Source organism: Carcharhinus amblyrhynchos, chromosome 15 (genome assembly GCF_965287045.1).
Source record: "Carcharhinus amblyrhynchos chromosome 15, sCarAmb.v2.hapA, whole genome shotgun sequence".
NCBI lineage: Eukaryota > Metazoa > Chordata > Chondrichthyes > Carcharhiniformes > Carcharhinidae > Carcharhinus > Carcharhinus amblyrhynchos.
The window spans coordinates 14,146,784-14,174,295 of NC_137338.1; the positions used below are offsets into that span (position 1 = coordinate 14,146,784).

At 42.4% G+C, this 27,512-nt stretch overlaps 1 protein-coding gene across 9 annotated transcripts in view; it reads left to right on the forward strand.

The window, feature by feature from the left end:
- Window positions 1-27,512, forward strand: part of stxbp5l (syntaxin binding protein 5L) — a 454,881-nt gene that overhangs the window by 280,623 nt on the left and 146,746 nt on the right. For all 9 annotated transcript variants that reach the window (XM_080203426.1, XM_080203432.1, XM_080203427.1 and 6 more), the window contains 2 exons: window positions 6,640-6,765; window positions 17,463-17,614. In XM_080203426.1, the coding sequence (XP_080059552.1) occupies window positions 6,640-6,765; window positions 17,463-17,614 (278 nt within the window). The remainder of the gene's footprint in view (window positions 1-6,639; window positions 6,766-17,462; window positions 17,615-27,512) is intronic.

Sequence of the window (27,512 nt, forward strand, 5' to 3'; positions counted from 1 at the left end):
TTGTCTATAGGCCCCCAAATAATGATCTGGAGGTGGGGCGGGCTGTTAACGCACAAATAAATGCGGCGTGCAGGAATGGAACGGCGATAATTATGGGGGATTTCAATCTACATATTGATTGGTCGACCCATGTTGGACGTGGTGGGCTTGAGGAAGAGTTCTTGGAATGCTGCCGGGATAGTTTCCTTGAACAGTGTGTGTTGGAGCCGACAAGGGAGCGAGCTATCTTGGATCTGGTGTTATGTAATGAGGCGGGTAGAATTAGGGACCTTGTGGTGAAGGATCCTCTTGGGAAGAGTGATCATTGTATGGTGGAGTTTCTGATGCAGATAGAGGAGGAGAAAGTGGGTTCCCGGACATGTGTCCTTTGTTTGAACAGAGGGGAGTACGATAGGATGAGAGAGGAATTGGCGAATGTTGATTGGGGGAGCGCATTGGAAGGTAGGTCTGCTGAAGAACAGTGGAGGATCTTTAAGGAGATCTTTCTTGGTGCTCAGCAGAAATTTATTCCGATGGTTAAAAAGGATCGTAGGAGGAGAGATAATCAGTCGTGGATAACGAAGGAGGTAAAGGAAAGTGTTAAATTAAAAGCGGATGCATTTAGAGTAGCTAAGAGTAGTGGGCGAGAAGAGGATTGGGAGAAGTTTAAATATCAACAAAGAATGACGAAGAAGCTGATAAAGAAGGGTAGGATAAACTATGAAGCTGGGCTAGCGCTTAATATAAAAAAGGATAGTAAGAGTTTTTATAAATATATAAAAAGGAAGAGGCTGGCTAGAGTGAACGTAGGACCCTTAGAGGATGAGACGGGGGACTTAGTGGTAGGGGATGGGGAAATGGCTGAGGCCTTGAATAACTTTTTTGTTTTGGTCTTCACGGAGGAGGATGTGAATAATTTGCCGGGTGTTAGTGATGGAAAGATGGTAGGAGTGGAGGGCCTGAATGACATTATTGTTACTAGAGAGGCAGTGCTCGAAAGACTGGAGGGACTGATTGTGGACAAGCCCCCAGGACCGGATGGAATGCATCCAAGGGTTCTGAAAGGAATGGCAGAGGTGATAGTGGATGCCTTGGTGATTATTTTCCAAACGTCGCTGGATTCCGGGGAAGTGCCGGAAGATTGGAAAACGGCTAATGTTACGCTGTTGTTTAGAAGGGTGACAGGCAAAAGGCAGGGAATTATAGGCCGGTTAGTTTAAATTATAGGCCGGTTAGTTGTAGGTAAAATGTTAGAATCTGTGATCAAGGAGAAAATAGCGAGGCATCTTGAGGAGAATTGTTTGATAAAGCAGACGCAGCACGGTTTCGTTAAGGGGAAGTCGTGTCTGACGAATTTATTGGAGTTCTATGAGGATGTGTCTAGGGCGGTGGATAGAGGAGAGCCGGTGGATGTGGTGTTTCTTAATTTTCAGAAGGCATTTGATAAGGTGCCTCACAAGAGGTATTACAGAAGGTCAGGGGGCATGGAGTTGGGGGTAGGGTGTTAGTGTGGATAGGGGATTGGATGTCAAATAGGAGGCAGAGAGTGGGGGTCAATGGGTGCTATTCGGATTGGCGGTTGGTGACTAGTGGAGTGCCCCAGGGGTCAGTGCTGGGGCCTCAGCTATTTACCATTTATATAGATGATCTGGAGGAGGGAACCGAGTGTATGGTGTCGAAATTTGCTGATGACACCAAGATTGGTGGAACGGCAAATTGTGCGGAAGGTGTGGAAAGTCTGCAGAAGGATCTAGATAGGCTGGGCGAATGGGACAGGAACATATGAACATAAGAAATAGGTGCAGGAGTAGGCCATCTAGCCCTTCGAGCCTGCCCCGCCATTCAATAAGATCATGGCTGATCTGTCGTGGCTCAGTTCCCGCCCTCTCCCCATAACCCTTAATCCCCTCGTTTACCAAAAACCCATCAACCCGCGTCTTAAAAATATTTAGCGAGGTAGCCTCCACCACTTCAACGGGCAGAGAATTCCAGAGATTCACCACCCTTTGAGTGAAGAAGTTCTTCCTCAACTCCGTTCTAAACCGCCCCCCCCCCTTTATCTTGAGGCTGTGCCCCCTAGTCCTACTGTCCTTTCTGAGCGGGAAGAGTCTCTCCACCTCTATCCTATCCATCCCATTCATCATCTTATATTTCTCAGTGAGATCTCCCCTCATTCTTCTAAACTCTAATGAGTACAAGCCTAGTTTATTCAGCCTCTCCTCATAGCTCAGCCCCCTCAACTCCAGCATCAGCCTAGTAAACCTCCTCTGCACTCCCTCCAAGGCCAAAATATCCTTGCGTAAGTACAGCGCCCAAAACTGCACACAGTACTGGCAAATGGAATTTAATGTTGGCAAGTGTGAAGTTGTCCACTTTGGTAGGAATAATGGTAGGAAGGACTATTACTTACATGGTGAAAAACTGCAGCGTGCAACGGTGCAGAGAGACCTCGGGGTCCTTGTGCAAGAGTCGCAAAAACCCAGCCTGCAGGTGCAGCAGGTGGTCAGGAAGGCGAATGGGACGCTGGCCTTCATAGCGAGAGGAATTGAATATAAAAGTTGGGAGGTCTTGCTGCAACTGTACAGGGCACTGGTGGGGCCGCAGCTGGAGTACTGTGTGCAGTTTTGGTCGCCGCACTTAGGCAAGGATATTTTGGCCTTGGAGGGAGTGCAGAGGAGGTTTACTAGGCTGATACCGGAGTTGAGGGGGTTGAGCAATGAGCAGAGGCTGAATAAACTAGGCTTGTACTCGTTAGAGTTTAGAAGAATGAGGGGAGATCTCATTGAGACATATAAGGTGATGAATGGGATGGATAGGATAGAGGTGGAGAGGCTCTTCCCGCTCAGAAAGGACAGAAGGATTAGAGGGCACAACCTCAAGATAAAGGGGGGGGGGCGGTTTAGAACGGAGTTGAGGAGGAACTTCTTCACTCAAAGGGTGGTGAATCTCTGGAATTCTCTGCCCATTGAAGTGGTGGAGGCTGCCTCGCTAAATATATTCAAGACGCAGGTTGATAGGTTTTTGATAGGCAAGGGGATTAAGGGTTATGGGGAGAGGGCGGGAAGGTGGAACTGAGACACAACAGATCAGCCATGATCTTATTGAATGGCGAGGCAGGCTCGAAGGGCTAGATGGCCTACTACTGCTCCTATTTCTTATGTTCTTCTTATTATGTTCACATCTCCCCTCCTCCATGGCATCATGGCACTCATGTTATCCCTCAGTACACCCTTGGGCTTCCTGCACCTCCTCGTCTTCAACTTCCAAGGATGACGACTCATTCTCCAGCTCACCCTCTGACAAAGCTTCACTTCTCTGCATAACAGATTGTGAAGTGCATAGCAAACTGCAATCATGTGGCAAACCCACTCAGGTTCATATCAGAAAGAATCAATAAGAAGTCGTGAACATCTGTTTAAGTGGGTACTCCTTTATCCCCTAGCCACTATTTTTGCAGAATTTCTGGCCCGTTAAGGATTCCAGGCACTTGTGAGCAACTAAGGATATAAGAATCATAGCAACTGTCAGTGGACTGTACACAAACATGCAGGATGTGCTTTCGATGGTCGCACATCAACTGTACATTGACAAAATGAAAAACCTTGTGGTTGATGAACATGAAGGTTGCTTCCAGGGAGCCCATATAGCTATATCAGACAGTCTTGTTCCCTGCGCTCATGGGAACCCAGAGATAACTGGAAAGTCAGTAAATCTCTGAGCCTGGCTATCTAATCCAGACCAAAGTTCACATAATGATGGACTGTCTTGTACAGGGCATTGGTCACCTCCTGAATGCACTGCTACTGACTGTGAAATGCTGAAAAGGTCCCCAGTTGCTCCCTGAAAAGACCCAGAGGCAAAGAGTATTGCTATCACCTTCAGGACTACTAGCAAGGGAAAACCTTTAAACCCATGTGGCATATGTAGCAGACCAAATCTTTGGATAATTGCAACCTTGCCCTACACTGCCTCAACTGCAGAAAGGAGATTCGTGAATGATAGTCCCTTGATGTTGCTATCATCTCCGCAGTCTGGGTTTCTGCTCCTTAGCATCCTATTGATGCTCTCCCCATAAGAACATAAGAAATAGGAGCAGGAGTAGGCCATCTAGTCCTTCGAGCCTGCCCTGCCATTCAACAAAATCATGGCTGAGTAGAAGTGGATCAGTTCCACTTTCCCGCTTTCTCCCCATAACCCTTAATTCCCTTGTCTATCAGAATCCTATCTACCCATGACTTAAATATATTCAGTGAGGTAGCTTCCACCACTTCAACCGGCAGAGAATTCCAGAGACTCACCACCCTTTGAGTGAAGAAGTTCCTCCTCAACTCCGATCTACACTGATCCCCCCTTATTTTGAGACTGTGCCTCTAGTTCTGCTATCCTTTCTAAGCAGGAAGAATCTCTCTACCTCTACCCTATCTATCCCCTTCATTGTCTTATATGTCTCTATAAGATCCTCCCTCAGCCTTCTAAACTCCAATGAGTACAGACCCAGTCTATTCAATCTCTCCTCATAGGCTAACCCCCTCATCTCCGGTATCAGCTTAGTGAACCTTCTTGCACTCCCTCCAAGGCCAATGTATCCTTTCGCGAATGCGGCGACCAAACCTACACACAGTACTCCAGATGCGGCCTCACCAGTGCCCTGTACAGTTGCAGCAAGACGTCCTTGCTTTTATATTCTATCCCCCTTGCTATAAAGGCCAACATTCCATTCGCCGCCTTGATCACCTGCTGCACCTGCAGACTGGGTTTTTGCGATTCACGCACAAGGACCCCCAGGTCCCTCTGTACCATAGCATGCTGTAGTTTTTCACCCTTTAAATAATAATCTCTCCTACTATTATTTCTACCAAAGTGGATAACCTCACACTTGCTAACATTCTCGTCCATCTGCCAGGTCCTCGCCCACTCACCCAGCCTATCCAGATCTCTCTGCAGACTTTCCGCGCCTTCCCCCACTTGCTTTGCCCCCCCCCCCCCCCCGCCAACTTGCTTTCCGCGCCTTCCCTGCGCCCCCCCTCCTCCCCCGCCCCCCTACTTGCTTTGTCCCACATGCAGTGCCTTCTGCTGGAGTTGTGTGTGCAGACACATTTCTCTCATTTGCCTCATAGAGTCATAGAGGTTTACAGGCCCTTCAGTCCAACTTGTCCATACCGCCCAGTTTTTACCAATAAGCTAGTTGCAATAGCCCGCATTTGGCCCATTTCCTTCTATTTCCATCTTACCCACATTTTAAAAGACAAAATTGTGACCACCTCTACTATTGCCCTCTGGCAAGTCATTCCAGATGCTCACCACCCTTTGAGTGAAAAAATTATCCTTCTGGACTCTTTTGTATCTCTCCCTTCTCACCTTAAACCTATGCCCTCTAGTTTTAGACTCCCTTTGGGAAAAGATATTGACTGTCTACCTTATCAATGCTCCTCATTATCTTATAGACGTCTGTAAAATCACCCCTAATCTTTCTACGCCCCAGCGAAAAATGTCCCAGGCTATCCAGATTCTCTTCGTAACTCAAGTCCCGGTAGCATCCTAGCAAATCTTTTCTGCACTCTTTCTAGTTTAATAATATCCTTTCTATAATAGGGTGACCAGAACTATGTACAATATTCCAGATGTGGCCTTACCAATGTCTTGTACAACTTCTTCATGATGTCCCAACTCAAGTACTCAAGTAGGAAGAAAATTTTAAAATATATATCTTTTAATGACTCAGAAGAATTTACTACATGCAGGAATGAGACTCAACAGTTTAAATTGTTCTTTTCCTAGGCTTCAGAGGTTGATTGGCATTGTACTTAGAAATATTGTATTGTTGAAAGGATATTTATGCTGCAAGATACTAGCCCTAACTCTCTGCGATGTGTTTGGTGTACAAATCCTGCAGCTTCTTAAAAATAATGGGATGGTTGTGGATACACTGCAATTTTCAAGGGAGTACTGGCAGAGTGCGAGTTATTCAACTTCTGGCGATATGCAATTCATGGGGTATTTCTTCTTGTTATAAGTTGGTATACCATTTATACCTAAACTCATTATTTTACCAGCAAATTCTGGGCCAAGAAGTATGATGGAGACCATGAAAATAGCCGGATTGCCTCAGTCCCTCACCTAAAGCCGGCAGTTTAGCTAATTAGAAAGAGCACTTGAAAAATAAAGATGAAAGAAAAATATTGACATCAATGTGTAAATGTCGTTTTTTACTCACATCTGATGTTGGTATTACTATTTTCCATGTCTATATGCGCAGTACGGCGGCACAACGGTTCGCACTGCTGCTTCACAGCAACAGGACCCAGGTTTAATTCCGGCCTCGGGTCACCAGCTGTGTGGAGTTTGCACACACTTGCCAAGTCTGTGTGGGTTTCCTCCCAGTGCTCCAGATTCCTCCCACACTCCAAAGACGTGTGAGCTAGGTTATTTGGCCGTGCTAAATTGACCCTTTAATGTCAGGGGGGGTTTTCAGGATTAATACTTGGGGTTACAGGAGTAGGACCTGGGTGGGATTGTGGTCGGTGCAGACTCAATGGGCCAAATGGTTTCTTTCTGCATTATAGGGGTTCTACGATAATATGGTATTCATTTAAAAAATATCTCCAGTTTAAATTTATTTTGTCCGTGATTCTTATTGTAAACCTTTTTATTTTGTTAAAGGGTGAAAACTCGACCTGTCAAAATGGCTCCTGGGTACCAGGTTGACCTTGTCATTCAGCTGGTCTGGATGGATGGCGAGCCACCTCAACAAATCACAAGCATAGCAGTAAGCTCTGCCTATGGCCTGTAAGTAACATCATCATGAAATAAGTGTGTAATTGAATGAGTATAAGCATTCACTAGCAGGAGCCCAGACCTTAAACCAAGCTGTCAAACAACTAGTTTACATGTCTACACACAAAAAAAAAGAAAATCCAGGTGGCTGGATTCATATGTTAGATCTTTATTTGTTTCTTTATTTTTCTTTCACATATTACAAATATATCACTATTGTCAAGAATGTATGAACGAAGACGTATCTGAGTGAAACTTGTATTACCAGTATTAAATGCTGTGTAAGTTAAAGTGTTTGTGAGGTGCACAATACATTTAATATGATATTTAAAACATGGATATTAATTTGCATTAATCTGATTAAGTCAAATATTAACTAAATGTAGATTTGCTTGTAATTTAGGCTTGATACTTAAGTGCTTTCAGTATTACAAATTAATTTATATAATAATTTTGCATAATTTGAACTGATAAGCGTTTGATATAGTATAGGGCACTGGTTGTATTGGTTCAGGATAACTGAACACACAGATTTTGGGTATGTTTTACTTCAGCCCATGATTTTTTTAATCTGGCTTATTTTTGTGTGCAGACATATTGCATGTGTGTCATATCATTGCCGTATTAAAATCACAAAGCATACATAAATAAATATATGATATAATTGTTTGATTTTTGCACTGGTGTTGTGTTTTTTCCCTATGTCAATTTGAATGATTGCAAGAGAAACTCCAAACTGTCACGGTCTTAAAAAGAAAATAATTTGGTTTTTCCCCAGTGACTTGAATACAAGTGCAATAATGAGGGAGCACTGCATTGTAGAAGGTGCAAGCTTTCAGATGAGATGTTAAACCAAATGTCTTCTCAGATGGACACCAAAGGCACTGTAGTGCTATTTTGAAGAAGAATTGTTCTCCATATTGGCCCTGCCAATATTTATCCCTCAACTAATATCATTAAAAAAAACAGATTATCTGGTCATTATCTCATTGATGTTTATCTTTGTTTGATATGTGGAATTTGGCTGATTTGTCTGCCAGATTTCCTATACTTCAAAAGTAAATGAATTAAATGTAAAGCACTTCGGCATATTCTGAGGTTGCCCAATGCATTTGATAAATACTCTAGTCTGGTTGCCATTTTATATAAAACAAGGTAAAGAAATGCTGAAGAGGAAACAGAGAGATGATAGCAGAATATGCATAGGGGAAAAGATGAATAGACTGGAAAATAGGCTGAGAGCTGACCAAATATAGGTATTTAAAATAATGAGAAGTTTTAATAGGGTAGATACGTAGGTAGAGAGAATATTCCCACTTGTGAGTACATGTTTAACTGGAGATTGTTAATAGAAGACCAAGAAATCCAATAGGGAATTCAGAAGGAACTTTTTTGTACAAAAAGTGATAAAAATTTAGAATTCATTACCACATGGAGTGGTTGAAATGAATGGTCTAGATGCAATTAAGGGGAAGCTTGACTAGCAAGTGAGTGAAAAGGGAATAGGCAATTATGTGATAGATTTGTAAGAGGAAAGATTCGATTAGGCTGAAGCAGAGCATAAATGGCTGAATGGCCTGGTTAGGCAAATTGGCCTGTTTCTGTGCTGTAAATTCTATATGGTGTAATATTTAGTTTTCATGCAACATTTTTATCAGAATTATTTTCAAATTTACAAATTATTTTAATCTGAGTTTGTTCTATGGGGACTTAACTCATTACGGTAAGTTTAGATTTAAACATCCCAAAACAAAACATTATTTCCCATTAAGTCACTGGAAAGCGGACTGTAAGTAAATCATTTACAGGACTACAGCAGGGCAAGAGCAGATGGGAAAAATGGAGCTCTTCCACTACCAACTTTCACAGGAGCTCAGAAAGCCTCAAGGTATCTAAGTAGAAGATGTGTTAACCAATGAGGACAGCAAGTGAAGGTAACGTCAATTATAGGTTTGATTTGGATATACCCAAAATATAGTCTTTTATTGTTAAAATAATGCAACATGAGAAAATGGATGTTAAGGGAATTAGAAACCTAAGCTGCATTGTTGCAGCAGGCATAGTACCAAACATATCTGGCCTCTTGGCTCATATGTGTGCCAATAAGAACATAAGAACATAAGAACATAAGAAATAGGAGCAGGAGTAGGCCATCTAGCCCTTCGAGCCTGCCCCGCCATTCAATAAGATCATGGCTGATCTGTTGTGGCTCAGTTCCACTTTCCCGCCCTCTCCCCATAACCCTTAATCCCCTCTCTTATCAAGAACCCATCAACCCGCTTCTTAAAAATATTTAGCGAGGCAGCCTCCACCACTTCAACGGGCAGAGAATTCCAGAGATTCACCACCCTTTGAGTGAAGAAGTTCCTCCTCAACTCCGTTCTAAACCGCCTCCCCTTTATCTTGAGGCTGTGCCCCCTAGTCCTACTGTCTTTTTTGAGCGGGAAGAGTCTCTCCACCTCTATCCTATCCATCCCATTCATCATCTTATACGTCTCAATGAGATCTCCCCTCATTCTTCTAAACTCTAACGAGTACAAGCCTAGTTTATTCAGCCTCTCCTCATAGCTCAATCCCCTCAACTCCGGTATCAGCCTAGTAAACCTCCTCTGCACTCCCTCCAGGGCCAAAATATCCTTGCGCAGGTGCGGCGCCCAAAACTGCACACAGTACTCCAGCTGCGGCCTCACCAATGCCCTATACAGCTGCAGCAAGACCTCCCTACTTTTATATTCAATCCCCCTCGCTATGAAGGCCAGCATCCCATTTGCCTTCCTGACCACCTGCTGCACCTGCAAGCTGGGTTTTTGCGACTCATGCACAAGGACCCCGAGGTCCCTCTGCACCGTTGCACGCTGCAGTTTTTCGCCACGTAAGTAATAGTCCTTCCTACCATTCTTCCTACCAAAGTGGACCACCTCACACTTGCCAACATTAAATTCCATTTGCCATTTCCTGGCCCATTCGCCCAGCCTATCTAGATCCTTCTGCAGACTCTCCACACCCTCCACACAGGCCTATGAGGGCTTTAGCCAAGTAGGAAATCTATCATAATACTTTATCATCTGTCCAAGCTCTAACATAGAATCAGAATTGCTGAAAGTAATTAAGGACACCAATACTCTCAAATTTGAATGTTGCCCATTCCAGGCTATTACTGTCATCTCAACTAATTATAAAGTGCCTTACCTATTGTTCAGCCCTTTCATTTTCCTGCCGACTATAAAACAGCAGCAGTGGCACTTCGTTATCAATTTTACTTCACTGCTACATTTCTTCAAGTCCACAGAACCACCAGGACAGCAGGTTATTACTGATCTTCAACTTTGGCTGTGATGCACCTCACCTCACTCGTGCATATGTGTAGCTACGTTGATATTTGCAAATATTAATGAAAGAGACAAACGGACATTTCTTTCAAACTGCTTTTACTGTTCTATTGTGCCTTTTCCAAGAAATATATTCAAATAAACCTTGTATTGTAAGATACCGACTGTTGGTTGCACACATGCCATGCTGGAGAGGACTGAGAATGGGGCAAGTATTAAGAATTGGGTGGTGTTATTATTCCTTTCTTATCCAGTTCACAATTATACTTTTCAAGTGAGCATGAAAAGTTTTGCAGCAAACAGATTTTATTAATGACATTTTTGAATGATCAGTTTAACTAGATGAAAGTGAATTTCACAGTAACTTCATTGCAGTGTTAATGTAAGCCTTACTTGTGACTAATAAATAAACTTTTAACTTCAAGTGTTTTTGCGGCTTCAGATTTTATCCTTTGAATCCTCTGAGGAAGTGCTGAAAATAGTGCTCTTTTATACCTCATATTTTACCTACATCAAAGGGAAATATCACTGTTAAAACCTCATTTTGGAAGATGGTCTGTTGTTCGTGAAAATATTGTAGTTTTTATTTCAAAGAACTGTGAAACAAGACTCCTTTTGCAGCTGTCTCCAACCCATGAAGAACAGGCTTTACTGACTGTCATGTTCTAATCATTTCTGGTTAACATAATTACTGTTACATATCTTCTTCAGCAAGCACTGCTGAGGCTGGATTTTAGAAATCTAGCAAAGGTGAGTAGGCCCAAAATGTTCCAGCACTGATGGCTTGCAAGTTTATCTGCATATTCCCAACATAACATAATTAAAAGGCTGATGAAGGCCAAAGATCAGAGGTTGGCTGGAATTTTTTAGTTGGAGGGTCTGGTTTCTGGAGTTCAACAGATGCCTGGAAGTGATCACCATCACTACTACCATCCCCGTCCCCACACCGCAGCAAAGACTGTTGGGCCAGGACTCCAGGATCAACCTCTGACCTTGACAGCTTTCTTCAAAATATTGAATCTTCTTCTGTACCTGTTCTTAATTCTTGTAGATAGTGCATACATGAGATTAACTTGATTGCCAATTACTGTCAGATTGATTTTGATCTTTTGCTCCTGAGAGTGGGTGCACTGTCAAGAAATTTACCAGCTTACTGGACACACCCTGAGAAAAAGTGCCCCGAATTGCAGAATCTTGGTTTTGAACCAGTTAAAAGACTTAATTCTATGGGACTTTGTCTCACTTATGTTGTTCAATTCCGGAGTTGAGAAGGTTGGCTTATGAGGAGAGACTGAGTAGACCAGGGCTATACTCGTTGGAATTCAGAAGAATGAGGGGAGATCTTATAGAAACATATAAGATTATGAAGGGAATAGATGAGATATAAGCAGGGAAGTTGTTTCAACTGTTGGATGAAACTAGAACTAGGGTGCATGACCTCAAAATAAGGGGGAGCAGATTTAGGATTGAATTGAGGAAGAACTTGTTCACACAAAGGGTTGTGAATCTGTGGAATTCCCTGCCCAGTGAAGCAATTGAGGCTCGTTTTTAAGGCAAGGATAGATAAAATTTTTGAACAGTAAAGGAATTAGGGTTTTATGGTGAGTGGGCAGGTAAGTGGAGCTAAGCCCATGAAAAGATCAGCCATGATCTTATTGATTGGTGGAGCAGGCTCAAGGGGCCAGATGGCCTACTCCTGCTCCTAGTTCTTACGTTCTTGTATTACCCTATGGTCCTCCAACACCTCACCTCCCACTACTCCCCAGGCCTAATCCATAGGAATTCATGCCAACCTATGACCCCACCTCCCCTCATGTCTTCCATACCAATCTATGTGCCTTCACTTATCTCAATGGCCCCATAACAACATAGGCCAGAATATCTGGATGGAAGTGTCTCCTGTCCCACTGTTTGAGGAATCTGCAGGGAATAAATTCCTGCTGATCTTGCCTGTCCCATAATGATTGCATGCTCCAATGGGCATTAATTGGCTTCAGGTGAGACTACAGTGCCTCACTTGGGAGGAAGCTCCACCTGAGAGAGCTACGGACAGGTTCTCTTGAACCTGCAGTGCCAGAAGCTGCAGTTTTCAACAAAACAGCCGACCCTACCTGTATCTCTGGGTTAAAAAATAAAATTGGTATAGCTACGGGAGGAAGTTGAAAACAGGCTACTGATGGAGGTGCCTGCCCTTCCCGCTTGGGGCGCGAAGCCAATTATTTTTGGGCTTCCCTCACAACTGAAAACCAACCCAGTAGTCTAAAAATTGAGGTTGAGCATGAAATGGCCTTTTAAAGGCCTCAATTTTGGCAAGGCTGAGGCTTTGCCCAACTCATGTGAAGTTGCTGAGGTGGCAGCGCAGGCAGGAACCCAGAGGGAGGCCCATCAGCAATATTTCATGCTCTTTGTCTACTTACAAATCCCCAGCAAGGGAGTGTAAAATTCATGCTTTAATCACACTCATTGCAACCCGTGCCCCCACCCACCACTCTTTGTCCTTAAACTCTCCATGCCACCTCATCCAGTATCACCAGACTGAGAAGTCATGCTGAGATTAAATAAATAACATTTTGAGTATCTATTACAGACATAACTATATTAAAAAAACTCTAATTGGTAAAAGCCCATTCAACACATTTGAACGCCACAAATACTTAATGCCTTATTAAAACAAATGTTTGTACTCATGCTAATCCCTTAATAAGGGATTAATAATGAAGTTTTCAATCAAATTATGAACACACAGCACCTCACTGTAATCGTATCTTGTGGCAAGCAGTCAAGCAACAACAATGCTGTAACAATAGCCCTTTGGGTTGTGACAGCAAGTAGCCATCAGAACGGCAAGCACCAATTTTCTTTTTCAACCCAGGGAGGCAGGCTATTTTTTTCAAAATTTAGAGGACAGGATTTTGATAACATGACAGCCTCAAAGACTATATTTGCCTTTACAAGTACTCCAAAAAAAAATCATGGGCCACATATATTGTGGGTTAAGACCCTTAGCTCTGAGTTCAGATGGCTCTGTTGGGTTCAGATTTTTCTCCGTTATGAATCACATCTCGCCTTCATTCCACTAGCTACAAAAATAGGTTCTGAAGGAATTTGGGATGGGATTTCAAGATCCGGTGTCCCAACACCATTTTGGATAAGGCTCAGAGTCTCCATGACTGAAAATCGAGGCCAGCTTCTTGCTTTCTCTGAATTTCCAAACATTCTCACATTCCTCTCTCCTCACATTAATCTTATGCAACAGCATCTTCATTTCGCCAGACATCAATCAGGGAGATCAAGTGCTCTGCTCCTGTACCATTTGTCCATAGAATTTGTATCCTGCCTCCACATTTCATTTGCTAATAATGATTTTTCTCCAGTGAAGTGATTTTGTAACCTGTTGTTCTTTAAAATTTAGTTGCTTAATAACAGAACTGTTTGCACTGGTGGATGCATGTAGTCACCTGAAGTTCCCATAGGGACTTCAGCCACTAATTCAGAGAAATTTTAATAGAAGACTTGTAAAGATACAGCACTGGAATCCATTCATGCCAGAGCCAGCTTTTTGTTAGTCCATCTCCTCTTGATTTTCCCCACTAACCTGCACATTTGCCCCCTTAAATGACTCGTTCAATTCCGTTTGAAATTTTTTATAGAACTTGCTTCCATCATTCTTTCTGACGTACATTCCAGATTATGGTAATTCATTGCTTAAAAAAATGTTTCCTCATGTTACCTTTTGTTCTTTTGCCAATTACATTTAGTCCCCTGGTTAACCCTCCTGCAGCTGTAAGCATGTTATTCTTTCAAATCAGTACTTGATTTTAAACACTTCCATTAGGTCTCTCCTTAACCTCCAATCTAAAGAGCTCAATCCCAGTTACTCTAGTCTCACTACATAACTGAAGTCTCTCAAAACTGTTAACATCCTGTTAGGCTACCCAGTGCCCTCTGCAAGATCTTGGCATCCTTCCTCAACTGCGATACCCAGAAATGTCGATAGTACTTCAGATAAGGCCTAACTAATGATATGTAAAGGTTTAACATGACTTCCTTGCTTTTGTATTCAATGCCCCTATTTACAAACCAAGTATCCTGTATGCTGTCTGAGCTGCTTCATCAACTTGTTCTGCCACCTTCAAGGATTTCTAAATATGAAGCTCCAAGTCCCTTTGCTTTTGCACCGTCCTTAGAATAGTACCATTTAGATTATATTACCCATTCATTTGTTTGTCCCAATTCAAACTTATTCATATTAAGTTGCATCTGCCATGTGCCTTCCCATTTTACTATGTCCTCCTGAAGTCTGCTTTTATCCTGCTCATTATGTACAACATTGTTAAGTTTTGTATCATCCATAAACTTTTAAATCCTAATCTTTATTCCCAAGCCCAGGTAATTTATATATAACAAGAAATGCTCCTAATTCTGATCCCTGGCAGATCCCACTGCATGCTTCCCTTCAGAAATATATTCCATACAGTTATGATCTGATTCTACCATCAAGTTGACTAATGCTAAATTATATCTGACATTTTTTCAGTACCTTATAGAGTCGTAGAGGTTTATAGCATGGAAACAGGCCCTTCAGCCCAACTTGTCCATGCCATCCTTTTTTTTAAGCCCCTAAGCTAGTCCCAATTGCCCACATTTGGCCCATATCCCTCGATACCCACCTTACCCACGTAACTCTAAATGCTTTTAAAAAGACAAAATTTTACTTGCCTCTACCACTACCTCTGACAGCTTGTCCAGACACTCACTACTCTCTGAATGAAAAAATACCCCTTTGGACGCTTTTATATTTCTCCCCTCCCACCTTAAACCTATGCCCTCTAGTTTTAGACTCCCCTATCTTTGGGAAAAGATATTGATTACCTAGCTGATCTATGGTGCTCATTATTTTATAGATCTCTGTAAGATCACCCCTCAATCTTCTATACCCCAGAGAAAAAAGTCCCAGTCTATCCAGCCCCTCCTCATAACTCAACCATCAAGTCCCAGTAGCATCCTAGTAAATCTTTGCTGCACTCTTTCTAATTTAATAAAATCCTTTCTATAAGACGGTGACCAGAACTGTACACAGTATTCCAAGTGCAACCTTACCAATGTCTTGTACAACTTCAACTAGACATCCCAACTCCTGTATTCAATGTTCTGACTAATGAAACCAAGCATGCTGAATGCCTTCTTCACCACTCTGTTCACCTGTGACTCCACTTTCAAGGAACTATGAACCTGTATCCTAGATCTCTTTGTTCTGTAACTCTCCCCAACACCCTACCATTAACTGAGTAAGTCCTGCCCTGGTTCAATCTACCAAAATGCATGGCCTCGCATTTATCTAAATTAAACCTCCATCTGCCATTCGTCAGCCCACTGGCACAATTGATCCAATCTTGGTGTCATCTGCAAACTTACTAACCATGCCCCCTATATTCTCATCCAAATCATGAATATAAATAACAAATAACAGTGGATCCAGCACCAATCCCTGAGGCACACCGCTGGTCATAGGTCTCCAGTTTGAAAAACAACCCTCTACAACCACCCTCTGGTTTCTGCCATCAAGCCAATTTTATATCCATTTAGCTACCTCACCCTGGATCCCATGAGATTTAACCTTATGCAACAACCTATCATGAGGTACTTTATCAAAGGCCATGCTAAAATCTATGTAGACAACATCAACTGCCCTGCCTTCATCTACCTTTTTGGTTACCCCTTCAAAAAATTCAATCAAATGCTGACTGTCCCTAATCAGTCCTTGCATCTCCAAATGCTTGGAGATCTTGTCTCTCAAAATACCTTCCAACAACTTACCCACCACAAATGTGAGGCTCACTGGCCTGTAGTTCCCAGGCTTTTCCTTGCAGGCCTTTTTAAACAAAGGCACAACATTTGCCACCCTCCTCACCTGTGACTATTGATGATTCAAATATCTCTGTTAGGAGACCGCAATTTCCTCCCTAGTCTCCCACAATGGGGTACACTTCATCAGGTCCCGGGGATTTATCAATCTTGATGGGCTTTAAGACTTCCAGCATCTTCTCTTCTGTAATATATACACTCCTCAAGAATCACTATTTCTCTAAGTTCCCTAACATCCGTGCTTTTCTCAACAGTAAATACTTAGAATCAGTAATTCACTTAGAATCTCGCCCATCTCTTTTAGATCTGCACATAGATGACTTTGTTGATCCTTAAGAGGCCTTACTCTCTCCCTAGTTACTCTTTTGCTCTTTATGTATTTGTAGTTCTTTGAATTCTTCTTTGCCTTATCTGCCAAAGCAATCTCGTATCCCGTTTTTGCCCTCCTGATTTTTTCTCTCAATTCTATTCCTACACTCCCTACATTCTTCAAGGAATTCACTTTATCCCAGCAGCCTCTGCATGTCATGTGCTTCCTTCTCCTTGACCAGGGCCTCAATATCCCGAATTAGCGAGGGGTCCCTGCTTCTACCAGCCATGCACTTCACTCTAAGAAGAATGTGCTTACCCTGAACTTTGTTAATACACTTTTGAAAGCCTCCCATTTACGAGACATCCCTTTGCCTTCCCACAGAATCCCCCAGTTACCTTTTGAAAGTTCCTGCCCCAATTTAGAATACCTATAATTATCCATAGCTATCTTAAAACTAATGGAATTATGGTCACTGGTCCCAAAGTAATCCCTCACTAACACTTCTGTCGCCTGCCCTTCATTTTTTCCCAAGAGGAGGTCAAGGTTTGCCTTCTCTCTAGTCGGACCATTCATGTACTGAATGAGAAATTCCTCCTGAATACACACAACAAATTTCTCTCCATCCAAGCCAGTGACTGTCCCAGCCAATGTTGGGAAAGTTAAAATCCCCTACTATTATCATTCTATTTTTCTTGGAGTTGTCTGTGATCTCCTTACATATTTGCTCCTCAATTTCCCGCTGACTATTTGGGGGCTTATAGTACAACCTTTCCCCCTTCTTATTTCTCAGTTCTACCCATATAGACTCAGTGACCGAACCCTCGGATATATCCTTCTCAGCACTACCATGATGTTTTCCCTTATTGCGTAGATCATGTCATGTGAGAAACTGTTCTCAAGTCTAAACATTTAAGTTGGAAATTATAAAAATTATGTCTGCATGTTGTAGAAGGGTGAAAGCAAAATAGTAAATTCTCAGAAGAGACAGTACTTTACAAATGTGACATTCACTTGTAAATGTGTTCAGTTGAAAAATGGAAAATCTGTTAAGAATGAATTGTACAAAAATTTATACATGAAATTTGTACATAAATTATACATAAAATTTGTACATGCCATCTTCAAAGCTTCCAACCAAGCAATCAACAAAACCACCCAAAATGTTGAATTTTACCTACATTTTTCTTTGTACTTATCTGCAGTGTGGCATTTGGAAACTGCAATGGTTTGGCTATTGTGGATTTCATGCAAAAGACCATTCTACTCAGCATGGGAACTATTGAACTTTACGGTACAAGTGATCCATTTCAACGGCAGCTTAGATCGCCGCGAAAAAGCAAGCAGATCAATACAGGTAAAATCCAAATATTGTGTTATAGGGACTATCATTCGCTGTGATTGAATATACATTGCATGACATTCTGCTTATTCACATTTATTTTGTGTTCTTATCATTATCACCTGTGGTGTACACCGATAGTCTGCTTTACATGTAAGGACGTTTTATATATTTGAGGCAAGGCAGCATACTGAGATTACAGTCGATGACTAGTGCAAAATACTGCAATAGTTTTGTATATTAATTGCATTGGTGTATCTGTACTCCTCAAAAATCACTGAATTTAGAGATTTTGCAGTATTTATATAACTTGAACAAATATGTGAATTTTCAAAGACACTATAGACTGTGATTTTAGTGAAATTTTCATTTCACTTTCACTCTTAAATGGTATTTAATTACAAATCTGAATTATTATATTGAATAAAAGTTCAGTATTTAACTGAATGTTCGTGTTATTACTTTGCATAGCAGTTACAATATATCTTTTATCTATAACTACTTACACATATCTTGTCATGTGAATATACAGGAAATAATTATATAAGATTTTGAGTTCTGAAGTTTTTTTAATGTTTTTAACAAGTCAGAGCTTTGCTGTAATCACAAAATGCCATAGTGTTGTTGTTGTTGTTCTGCAACATGATAACCAAGCAATCAAGTCTTGGGGTTTGGGAGTAGTCAACCAGATTACTAAGCAGAAAATGATGCACCTAGAGGCAGAACTTTTTCATTCTTTTTCTGAAATATATTAGCCTGAAATTAGCTTATCCATTAATTCACAGCGTATAAATATGTTATGGCATTGTGTTGTCACCAGATCATTTTGTAATGAAATGATATTTCACCACATAAAGCCAACAGTAGCAATTGAAGCAAAAAACCTATTGACAGTGTAGTTTCTTACTGTTGAAAAGAAAGACTGATTTAACTCCTCTCTCTATTTCTGTGTACAACAAACATACCACTTGTGGATAATCATGAAGCTGCTTGGAACTAATCATGAAAACATAACTTTTTGGAGCCCCTCCTGTTTGAAGAAGATTGAAGACACCTGGCCTTGTTAGGGGAGGGAGAAATATTCATAAATGTTGAGAGCAAGTTTATATTGCACATGGACTCACCTCCACATTCACAAGGGCAATTGGAATTGGGCAATAAATGCCAGCAATGCCTACATCCTGTGAAAGAGTAAGTTCCAAAATTCTTTGGACTCTGGAATTGTTCTTACTGGTTGGAGGGTGGCTAATGTATGCCTGCTATTCAAAAAGGGAGGTAGAGAGAACACAGGGAACTATAGACAAGTGAGCTTGACTTCAGTAGTAGGGAAGTTACTAGAGTCCATTATCATGTCATAGCACAGCATTTGGAAAGCAGTACTATAATCAGGCGAAGTCAGCGTGGATTTACAAAAGGGAAATCATGCTTGAAAGATCTACTGGAATTTCTTGAGGATGTAACTAGTAGAGTTGACCAGGAAGAGCTGGTGGATGTCATTTATTTAGACTTTCAGAAAGCTTTCAAGAAGATCTCACATATCAGATTACTACGTAAAGTTAAAGCGCATGGGATTTCAGCTAGTGTCTTGAGATGGATACAAAGAACAAAGAACAACCCAGCACGGGAAACAGGCCCTTCGACCCAACGAACCCGCGCCGCCGCATCACCCTACACCTATTCTACCCTGCATGTCTACGAATGGGACCCTACTCAGTCAGATTCAGGGAAGAAATAGTGTCAATTTGGTAGAAACCGATTAGCCTAAGAGCACATCTTTGGGGTGTGGGAGGAAACCGGAGCGCCCGGAGGAAACCCACGCAACCACAGGGAGAATGCGCAAACTCCCACAGACACAGGCCCAAACCCATGTGTCTGCACAGCCAGCAGTGCTAGTCACTGAGCTGTTGCGGCGCCCGTCTATCGGTCCAGGATCAAGCACACACACCGACATGAAGTACTAGGCCACTCCTGGACTTCCAAGAGCAGCCCACGCACGACCCGCCGTGTGCATGCCCCTCGCTTGACACGAGGTGGACCTCCACCTGTGGAATAAAGACAAAAAATATTAATCATACAGCCTGCCCTTCCGGTGTCTCCCGAGGTTTAACCCTATTTAATAGCCCCTACCATATCCCTCCATTCTCGTTTCACTCATGTGCCTATCTAACCGCATCTTAAACGAGTCCAACGTTCCTGCCTCCACCACCCTACTCGGTAGCGCATTCCAGACCCCCACAACTCTCTGCGTAAAGAACCTTCTTCTTACCTCCAAATTATACCTCCCCCCCTCACCCTTAAGTGATGACCTCTCGTGTTCGTACCCAGTCTAGGGAGCAGTCTCTCACTATTAACTCTATCTATTCCCTTCAGTATCTTATATACCTCTATCATGTCCCCTCTCAATCTCCGTCTTTCCAAGGAGAATAGCCCCAGTCTCTTCAATCTCTCCTCGTAACCCAGTCCCCCCATGCCAGGCAACATCCTGGTAAACCTCCTCTGCACCCTTTCCAGAGACTCCACGTCCTTCCGGTAGTAAGGTGACCAGAACTGGACACAGTACTCCAAATGCGGTCTAACCAACGTTCTGTATAACTGAAGCATTAGACGGCAGCTTTTATACTCTAAGCCCCTTCCTATAAAGGCTAACATCCCATAAGCCTTCCTAACAACGTTCTCCACTTGTGACGCAACCTTCATGGATTTGTGAACCTGCACTCCCAGGTCCCTCTGTACGTCTATACTCCTAATCGGCCTACCTTTTATCACATAGCTCCTCTCTGCATTATTCCGTCCAAAATGCATCACCTCGCATTTGTCAGGATTAAATGCCATCTGCCACCTATCTGCCCACTGCACCAACCTATCTATATCCTGTTGTATCACCTGACAATCCAGTTCCGTACCCGCCAACCCTGCCATCTTGGTGTCATCAGCAAACTTGCTGATCACACCACCTACGCCCTCTTCCAAGTCATTTGTCTACATAGAAAGCTGGTTAGCAGGCAGGAAGCAAATAATTGGAATAAATGGGTCTTTTTCCAATTAGCAGGCAGTGACTAGTGGGATACCACAGCAATCTGTGCTGAAACCTCAACGGTTCACATTATATATTAATGATTTGGATGAAACAACTAAATATGTTATTTCCAAACTTTAAAAGATACAACGTTGGGTGGAAGGGTGAGCTGTGAAGAGGATGCAGAGGTGCTTCAGCATGACTTGGACAGGCTAAATGAGTGGGCATATGCATGGCAGTGTATATCGGGGAGGAAGTAGAAATGGTCAAGAGCTTCAAGGTTTTAGGTGTCCAGATCACGAACAATCCATCCTGGTCCTCTCCCTATGCCGACATTACAGTTAAGAAAGCCCATCAATGCCTCTGCATTCATTTGGTATGTCATCTATGATTCTCACCCAATCTTTACAGATGCACCATAGAAAGTATTCTTTCTGGTTATATCACAGCTTGGTATGGGTCCTGCTCTGCCCAAGACTGCAAGAAACTACAAAAGATTGTGAATGTAGCGTAATCCATCACACAAACCTCTCATCCATTGTCTCTGTCTATCCGCTGGCTCGGCAAAGCCAGCATAATTAAGGACCCCATTCACCTTGGACATTCTGTCTTCCACCTTCTTCCGTCAGGAAAAGGATACAAAATTCTGAGGTCACATACCAACCAACTGAGGAACAGCTTCTTCCCTGCAGCCATCAAACTTTTGAATGGACCTACCTTGCATTAAGTTGATCTTTCTCTATGCCGTAGCTATGACCGTACCACTAAATTCTGTACTCTCTGGTTTCCTTCTCTATGAACAGTATGCCTTGTCACTGAATACTAATGCACAATGTGGATAAATGTGAGTTTATCCACTTCAGTAGCAAAAATAGGGAGGAGGATTATTATTTGGATGGGGGTAAATAGAGAGGTGAATACTCAGTGAGACCTTGGTGCCCTTGTGCATCAGTCTCTGAAAATCAGCACGCAGGTATAGCAGACAATAAAGAAAGCAATTGGTGTGTTGACCTTCAAAGCAAGAGGATTTGAGTATAGGAATAGGAACCTTTTACTTCAATTGTATAGGGTTGGCGAGGCCACATTTGGAGTATTGTGTGTAGTCTTGCTGTCCTTTTCTGAGGGAGTGCAATGAAGGTTACCAGACTGACTCCTGGCAATGTAGGACTGTCTAATGTGGAGCGACTAAGTTGGTTAGGATTGTATTCAATGGAGTTTAGAAGAGTGAGAGGGATTTCATAAAACTTATTAGACAGAGTAGATTCAGAAATAATGTTCCCAATTAACGTCTGTTCCCAATTAATGTTTAACGTCTGTTGTAGGTAAAATGTTAGAATCCGTCATCAAGGAGGAAATAGCGAGACATCTTGAGGGGAATTGCTTGATATGGCAGACGCAGCACGGTTTCGTTAAGGGGAAGTTGTGTCTGACAAATTTATTGGAGTTCTATGAGGATGTGTCTAGGGCAGTGGATAGAGGAGAGCCAGTGGATGTGGTCTTTCTTGATTTTCAGAAGGCGTTTGACAAGGTACCTCGCAAGAGGTTATTGCAGAAGGTAAGGGGGCATGGTGTTGGGGGTAGGGTGTTAGCGTGGATAGAGGATTGGTTGTCAAATAGGAGGCAGAGAGTGGGGGTGAATGGGTGCTATTCGGATTGGCGGTTGGTGACTAGTGGAGTGCCCCAGGGGTCGGTGCTGGGGCCTCAGCTATCTACCATTTATATAGATGATCTGGAGGAGAGAACCGAGTGTATGGTGTCGAAATTTGCTGATGACACCAAGATTGGTGGAACAGCAAATTGCGCGGAGGGTGTGGAGAGTCTGCAGAAGGATCTAGATAGGCTGGGCGAATGGGCCAGGAACTGGCAAATGGAATTTAATGTTGGCAAGTGCGAGGTGGTCCACTTTGGTAGGAATAATGGTAGGAAGGACTATTACTTACGTGGCGAAAAACTGCAGCAGGCGACGGTGCAGAGGGACCTCGGGGTCCTTGTGCATGAGTCGCAAAAACCCAGCCTGCAGGTGCAGCAGGTGGTCAGGAAGGCTAACGGGATGCTGGCCTTCATAGCGAGGGGGATTGAATATAAAAGTAGGGAGGTCTTGCTGCAGCTGTATAGGGCATTGGTGAGGCCACAGCTGGAGTACTGTGTGCAGTTTTGGTCGCCGCACTTACGCAAGAATATTTTGGCCTTGGAGGGAGTGCAGACGAGGTTTACTGGGCTGATACCAGAGTTGAGGGGGTTGAGCTATGAGGAGAGGCTGAATAAACTAGGCTTGTACTCGTTAGAGTTTAGAAGAATGAGGGGAGATCTCATTGAGACACATAAGATGATGAATGGGATGGATAGGATAGAGGTGGAGAGACTCTTCCCGCTCAGAAAGGACAGTAGGACTAGGGGGCACAGCCTCAAGATAAAGGGGGGGCGGTTTAAAACGGAGTTGAGGAGGAACTTCTTCACTCAAAGGGTGGTGAATCTCTGGAATTCTCTGCCTGTTGAAGTGGTGGAGGCAGCCTCGCTAAATATTTTTAAGACGCGGGTTGATGGGTTTTTGATAAGCGAGGGGATTAAGGGTTATGGGGAGAGGGCGGGAATGTGGAACTGTGCCACGACAGATCAGCCATGATCTTATTGAATGGTGGGGCAGGCTCGAAGGGCTAGATGGCCTACTCCTGCTCCTATTTCTTATGTTCTTATGTTCTTAATTGTGGGGGAATTCAAAATTAGGGGTCATAGTTTGAGGATAAAGAGTAAACCTTTTAGAACTGAGGTGAGAGGAAATTTCTTCACCTAGAGGTGGCGAATATGTGGAATTCACTACCACAGAATGTAGTTGAGGCCAAAATTTTATTTAACTAAAGCACCACTGAGATTCTTTATGCTTCATTCCATATTTGTTTCTCCTTCAATCATCCATGTTTTTTTCAATTCCTATATTTTTCTGCTGTACATCCACGGAAATATGCATTGTCAATGTAACACATGGGCTTTAATACCACGTGTTCTTGAGAATCAAACACAAACATCTGGCTGAGAGGCATGTCTACATGAACATTTGTGTAAATGAGTAATACTGGATATTATTACAACATTGACATGGTAAAAACTTACAATTCACAGCCTTATATATTATGTTTGAAAAACATTATTATACTCAAGTTTAAAACACAAGTCAGAAAACAATTACAGAGGCCGTAGAAAAAGTCAATCCTTTTTTACATTTCTATTAAGTATCAGGAACAGCCTGTGAATCATTCTTCATTCTGGAATATTCTTTCAAGTTAGTTTTAACAGACAAACAGAAAATATTAAGATAAAGAAGGATTAATTATATATTGCAAGCAATTTTGGCCCCACATCTAAGGAAGGATGTGCTGGCCTTGGGAAGAGTTCAGAGGAGGTTCACGAGAATGATCCCGGGGTTGAAAAGCTTGACGTATAAGGAGCTTCTGAGTACTCTGTGTCTGTATTCAATGGAGTAGAAAAGGATGAGGAGGGACTTCATTGAAACTTACAAAATAATGAAAGGTCTGGATAGAGTGGACATGGGGAAGATGTTTCCATTAGTAGGAGAGACTAGGACCCAAGGACACACCTCTGAGTAAAGAGGTGCTCCTTTAGAACTGAGATGAGGAGAAATTTCCTCAGCCAGAGAGTGGTGAATCTATGGAATTCATTGCACGGAAAGATGTGGAGGCCAGGCCATTGAGTGCATTTAAGATAGAAATAGATAGGTTCTTAATTGGTAAAAGATCAAGGGTTATGGGGAAAAGGTGGGAGAATGCGGTTGAGAAATTTATCAGCAGACTCGATGAGCTGAATGGCCTAATTCTGCTTCTATATCTTATGGTCTTTATCATTAGGTAACATTACTAGTCAACTGACCAATCTGGTCAAGAAAGATTAGACCATGTAGGCATGATGACAAACATGCCCACTGTGTATGAAGCCTATGAGCTAGATCCCTTAACTATTGATTATGAATGGTCAGCAAATGTACCCATTGAAGCTCATGACTGGTTAACCAAGAAGAATTCAGGGAACTGTTTATTATGTCATTCATGTTTGACCTTTGGCAAAATTCTGTTCAGTTAATTAGGGGACAGATTTAAATCACGAGATAAATTTGATAGCATCCAAATAGAGGCATGTGCAACTAACCCATACCCATTGATCACAATGCAGGCTGCATGCTCATTTTGTGCTGCCTGCTTATTTTAACGATTTCAGCATTCAGTAAGCAGCAATTCTGAAATTGATTGGCTAGACACATCAGCAAGGGGGCACTATTGTGTGTGGCTAGCAGCACTTAAAGCTAGCCTGCATCTTTAAAAGGTGTAGTGCATTGTGGCTGGCTGTTTTGCCAATGAATCCTATCTGGAAAACAGCAGAAGAGCAGAGCATGTGAAAGAACAGGTCTCAGCTTTTCAGACATCAAATTGGAGATCTTGGTGGAGGAATTGGAGAGTTAGAGATTTCCTGGATCCACAGTGGCCAGGAGACCTTCCAGACATACATTTATAAGCCAGTGAGAAGAGATAACCATGCAGGTCAATGCCTGGAGTTGAGCCCCAAGCTCCTGGATATTCAGAAGTGTTGAAAGACCTCGCTTGAGCAGTCAAGGTTAGTGAATGCATCTTAAACTGCACCACTAGCCTCAGACTTGGGGCATGATGGCACAGTGGTTAGCACTGCTGCCTCACAGTGCCAGGAGCCTGGGTTTGATTCCTGGCTTGGGTCACAGTCTGTTTGGAATTTGCAATTCTCCCTGTGTCTGTATTGGTTTTCTCCGAGTGCTCCGGTTTTCTATCACAATCTGAAAGACATGCTGGTTAGGTGCATTGACCCAAACAGGCGTCAGAATGTGGCAACTAGGGGAATTTCACAGTAACTACATTGCAGTGTTAATGTAAGTCTTACTTGTAACTAATAAATAAACTTTGAACTTTTACTTTGAGACTCTGCTGAATTCACCATAGTCCCATCACTCACTTAACAACAGTGATGATCAAACATTGATTCGTACCTGACAATAAGGTATGCAACCCACACACAATTAATATTCTTGCAAGCCACATTCCACAGCTTGCACGGACTGCCAGATATTCAAATGTAATACATCATTCGAACACAGCACAGTCACTCACGCACTTCCCTCTCTCTTCCAGGACCAGGTATACGTAACCAGAAGAGACAGAAGTTAACCAGTGTAGGGCAACTGCACCTGTATGCTACATATCCCATGTGAAGATGATGTCCATTGTTGTAACCAGGGGCAAGCTGAAACCATCAAAATTTATGCTGTGCTCAAACCTAATCTTACTTTTCACATTCCACCTCCCTCTTAATTGAATAGTAGCTGGGTATTTAATTGTGTTCAGGTGGTTGATAATAACTTGTGCTCCTATATTTAGGATCAGACTGAAATTGTGTTTTGTTGGGTTAGGAGGTGCAAGTTTGTAATATGCCTCTTTGTAAATAAAACCATATTAAATATGTAAAGATTGGGTTCCATTTCTATACTTCAATAACTGACTTTCTGGAACAGAACACACCCCTTCATCCCAGAATCTCTTGTCATTTACAAGTTTCAAATGGTGCAAGAATGTAGCTACTACTTTCCTCTTGCTCCCTGCACCACAATCTTGTACATTTATCCTTTCAGCAATCCAAGAATTGCATCCTGACCAGACATTGGTAGAACAGCAAGAGGAGAGTGATGATGATGATGCAGACCCAACATCACTCAGTTTTGCAATAGAGAGAGATCTGTACTTGGTGAGACTTGAAGCCAGGGTAGGCAACAAGGATAGCGTAGATTCTATATCGGCAGAGGACAAGGTCATACAAGAGTTCTGCTTGAAAAAACTTACAAGGAGAATTTTGGACAGTCTACAAAAGACCAAGGTCGGGCATGCATGATAAAATATTTGGTGCAGTGGGCAGCCTGCAGTCTATGTCATGGAGCTTGAAAAAGTCCATCATTAACTTAGCATAGGATTTTGCACAGAGTGTAGGGCCTATATTTTCTTCCATGGAACAGATGGCCAATTCAACTAGCATAGTTCTAGATGCTGATACGAGGTCCATTTGCTGCCATGCAAGCTTAGATTGTTACCATCATGTCTGTGATTACAGTGTGCAAAGAGACTTGTAAGGTATCGCAGCAGTCCAGTAATATGTAGCTATGCACTGTCCCAAGGGACTGATAATGGTTCTACAGAACATGAACTCTCATGAATACAGCATTTATGTTCTCACAAATGCCACTTCCTTTATTGTCCTTGCTGTTGTCCATCACAGTCCATCACAAACTACTGCCACACATTGAGATGGTGCAACCTGAAGTCAGCATTCTAAGAATAAATAAATCTTGCTACAATTGTACACAGTTTTGGTGAGATCACATCTGGAGCACTCTGTGCGATTTGGTCACCACATTTAAAAAAGGATATAATTGTATTGGAGACAGTACAGAGAAGGTTCACCAAATTGGCCCCAGGAAGATGGGGTTGTCTTATGATGAGAGGCTATGTAATTTAGGGTTATATTCTCTGAACTTCTGGAGAATGAGAAGCAATCTCAAAAACCTTCAAAATACTGAAGGGGCTTGATAGGGTAGGTGCTGAGAGATTGTTCTCGCTGGTTTGGGAATCTGAAATATGGACACAGTCGCAGGATAAGGGGCCGATCATTTAACACATAGATGAAGAGAACGTTCTTCACTCAAAGGTTGTGAATCTTTGGAATTCTCTGCCTCAGAGAGTTGTAGATGTGTCATTGCTGAATAACTTTAAAGCCAGATATTTGGTCTCGCAGGAAACTAAGGAAGATTGAAAAGAAGCAGGAGAACAGAGTTGAAGCCCAAGATTAGCCACGATTGTATTGAATGGAATGGCA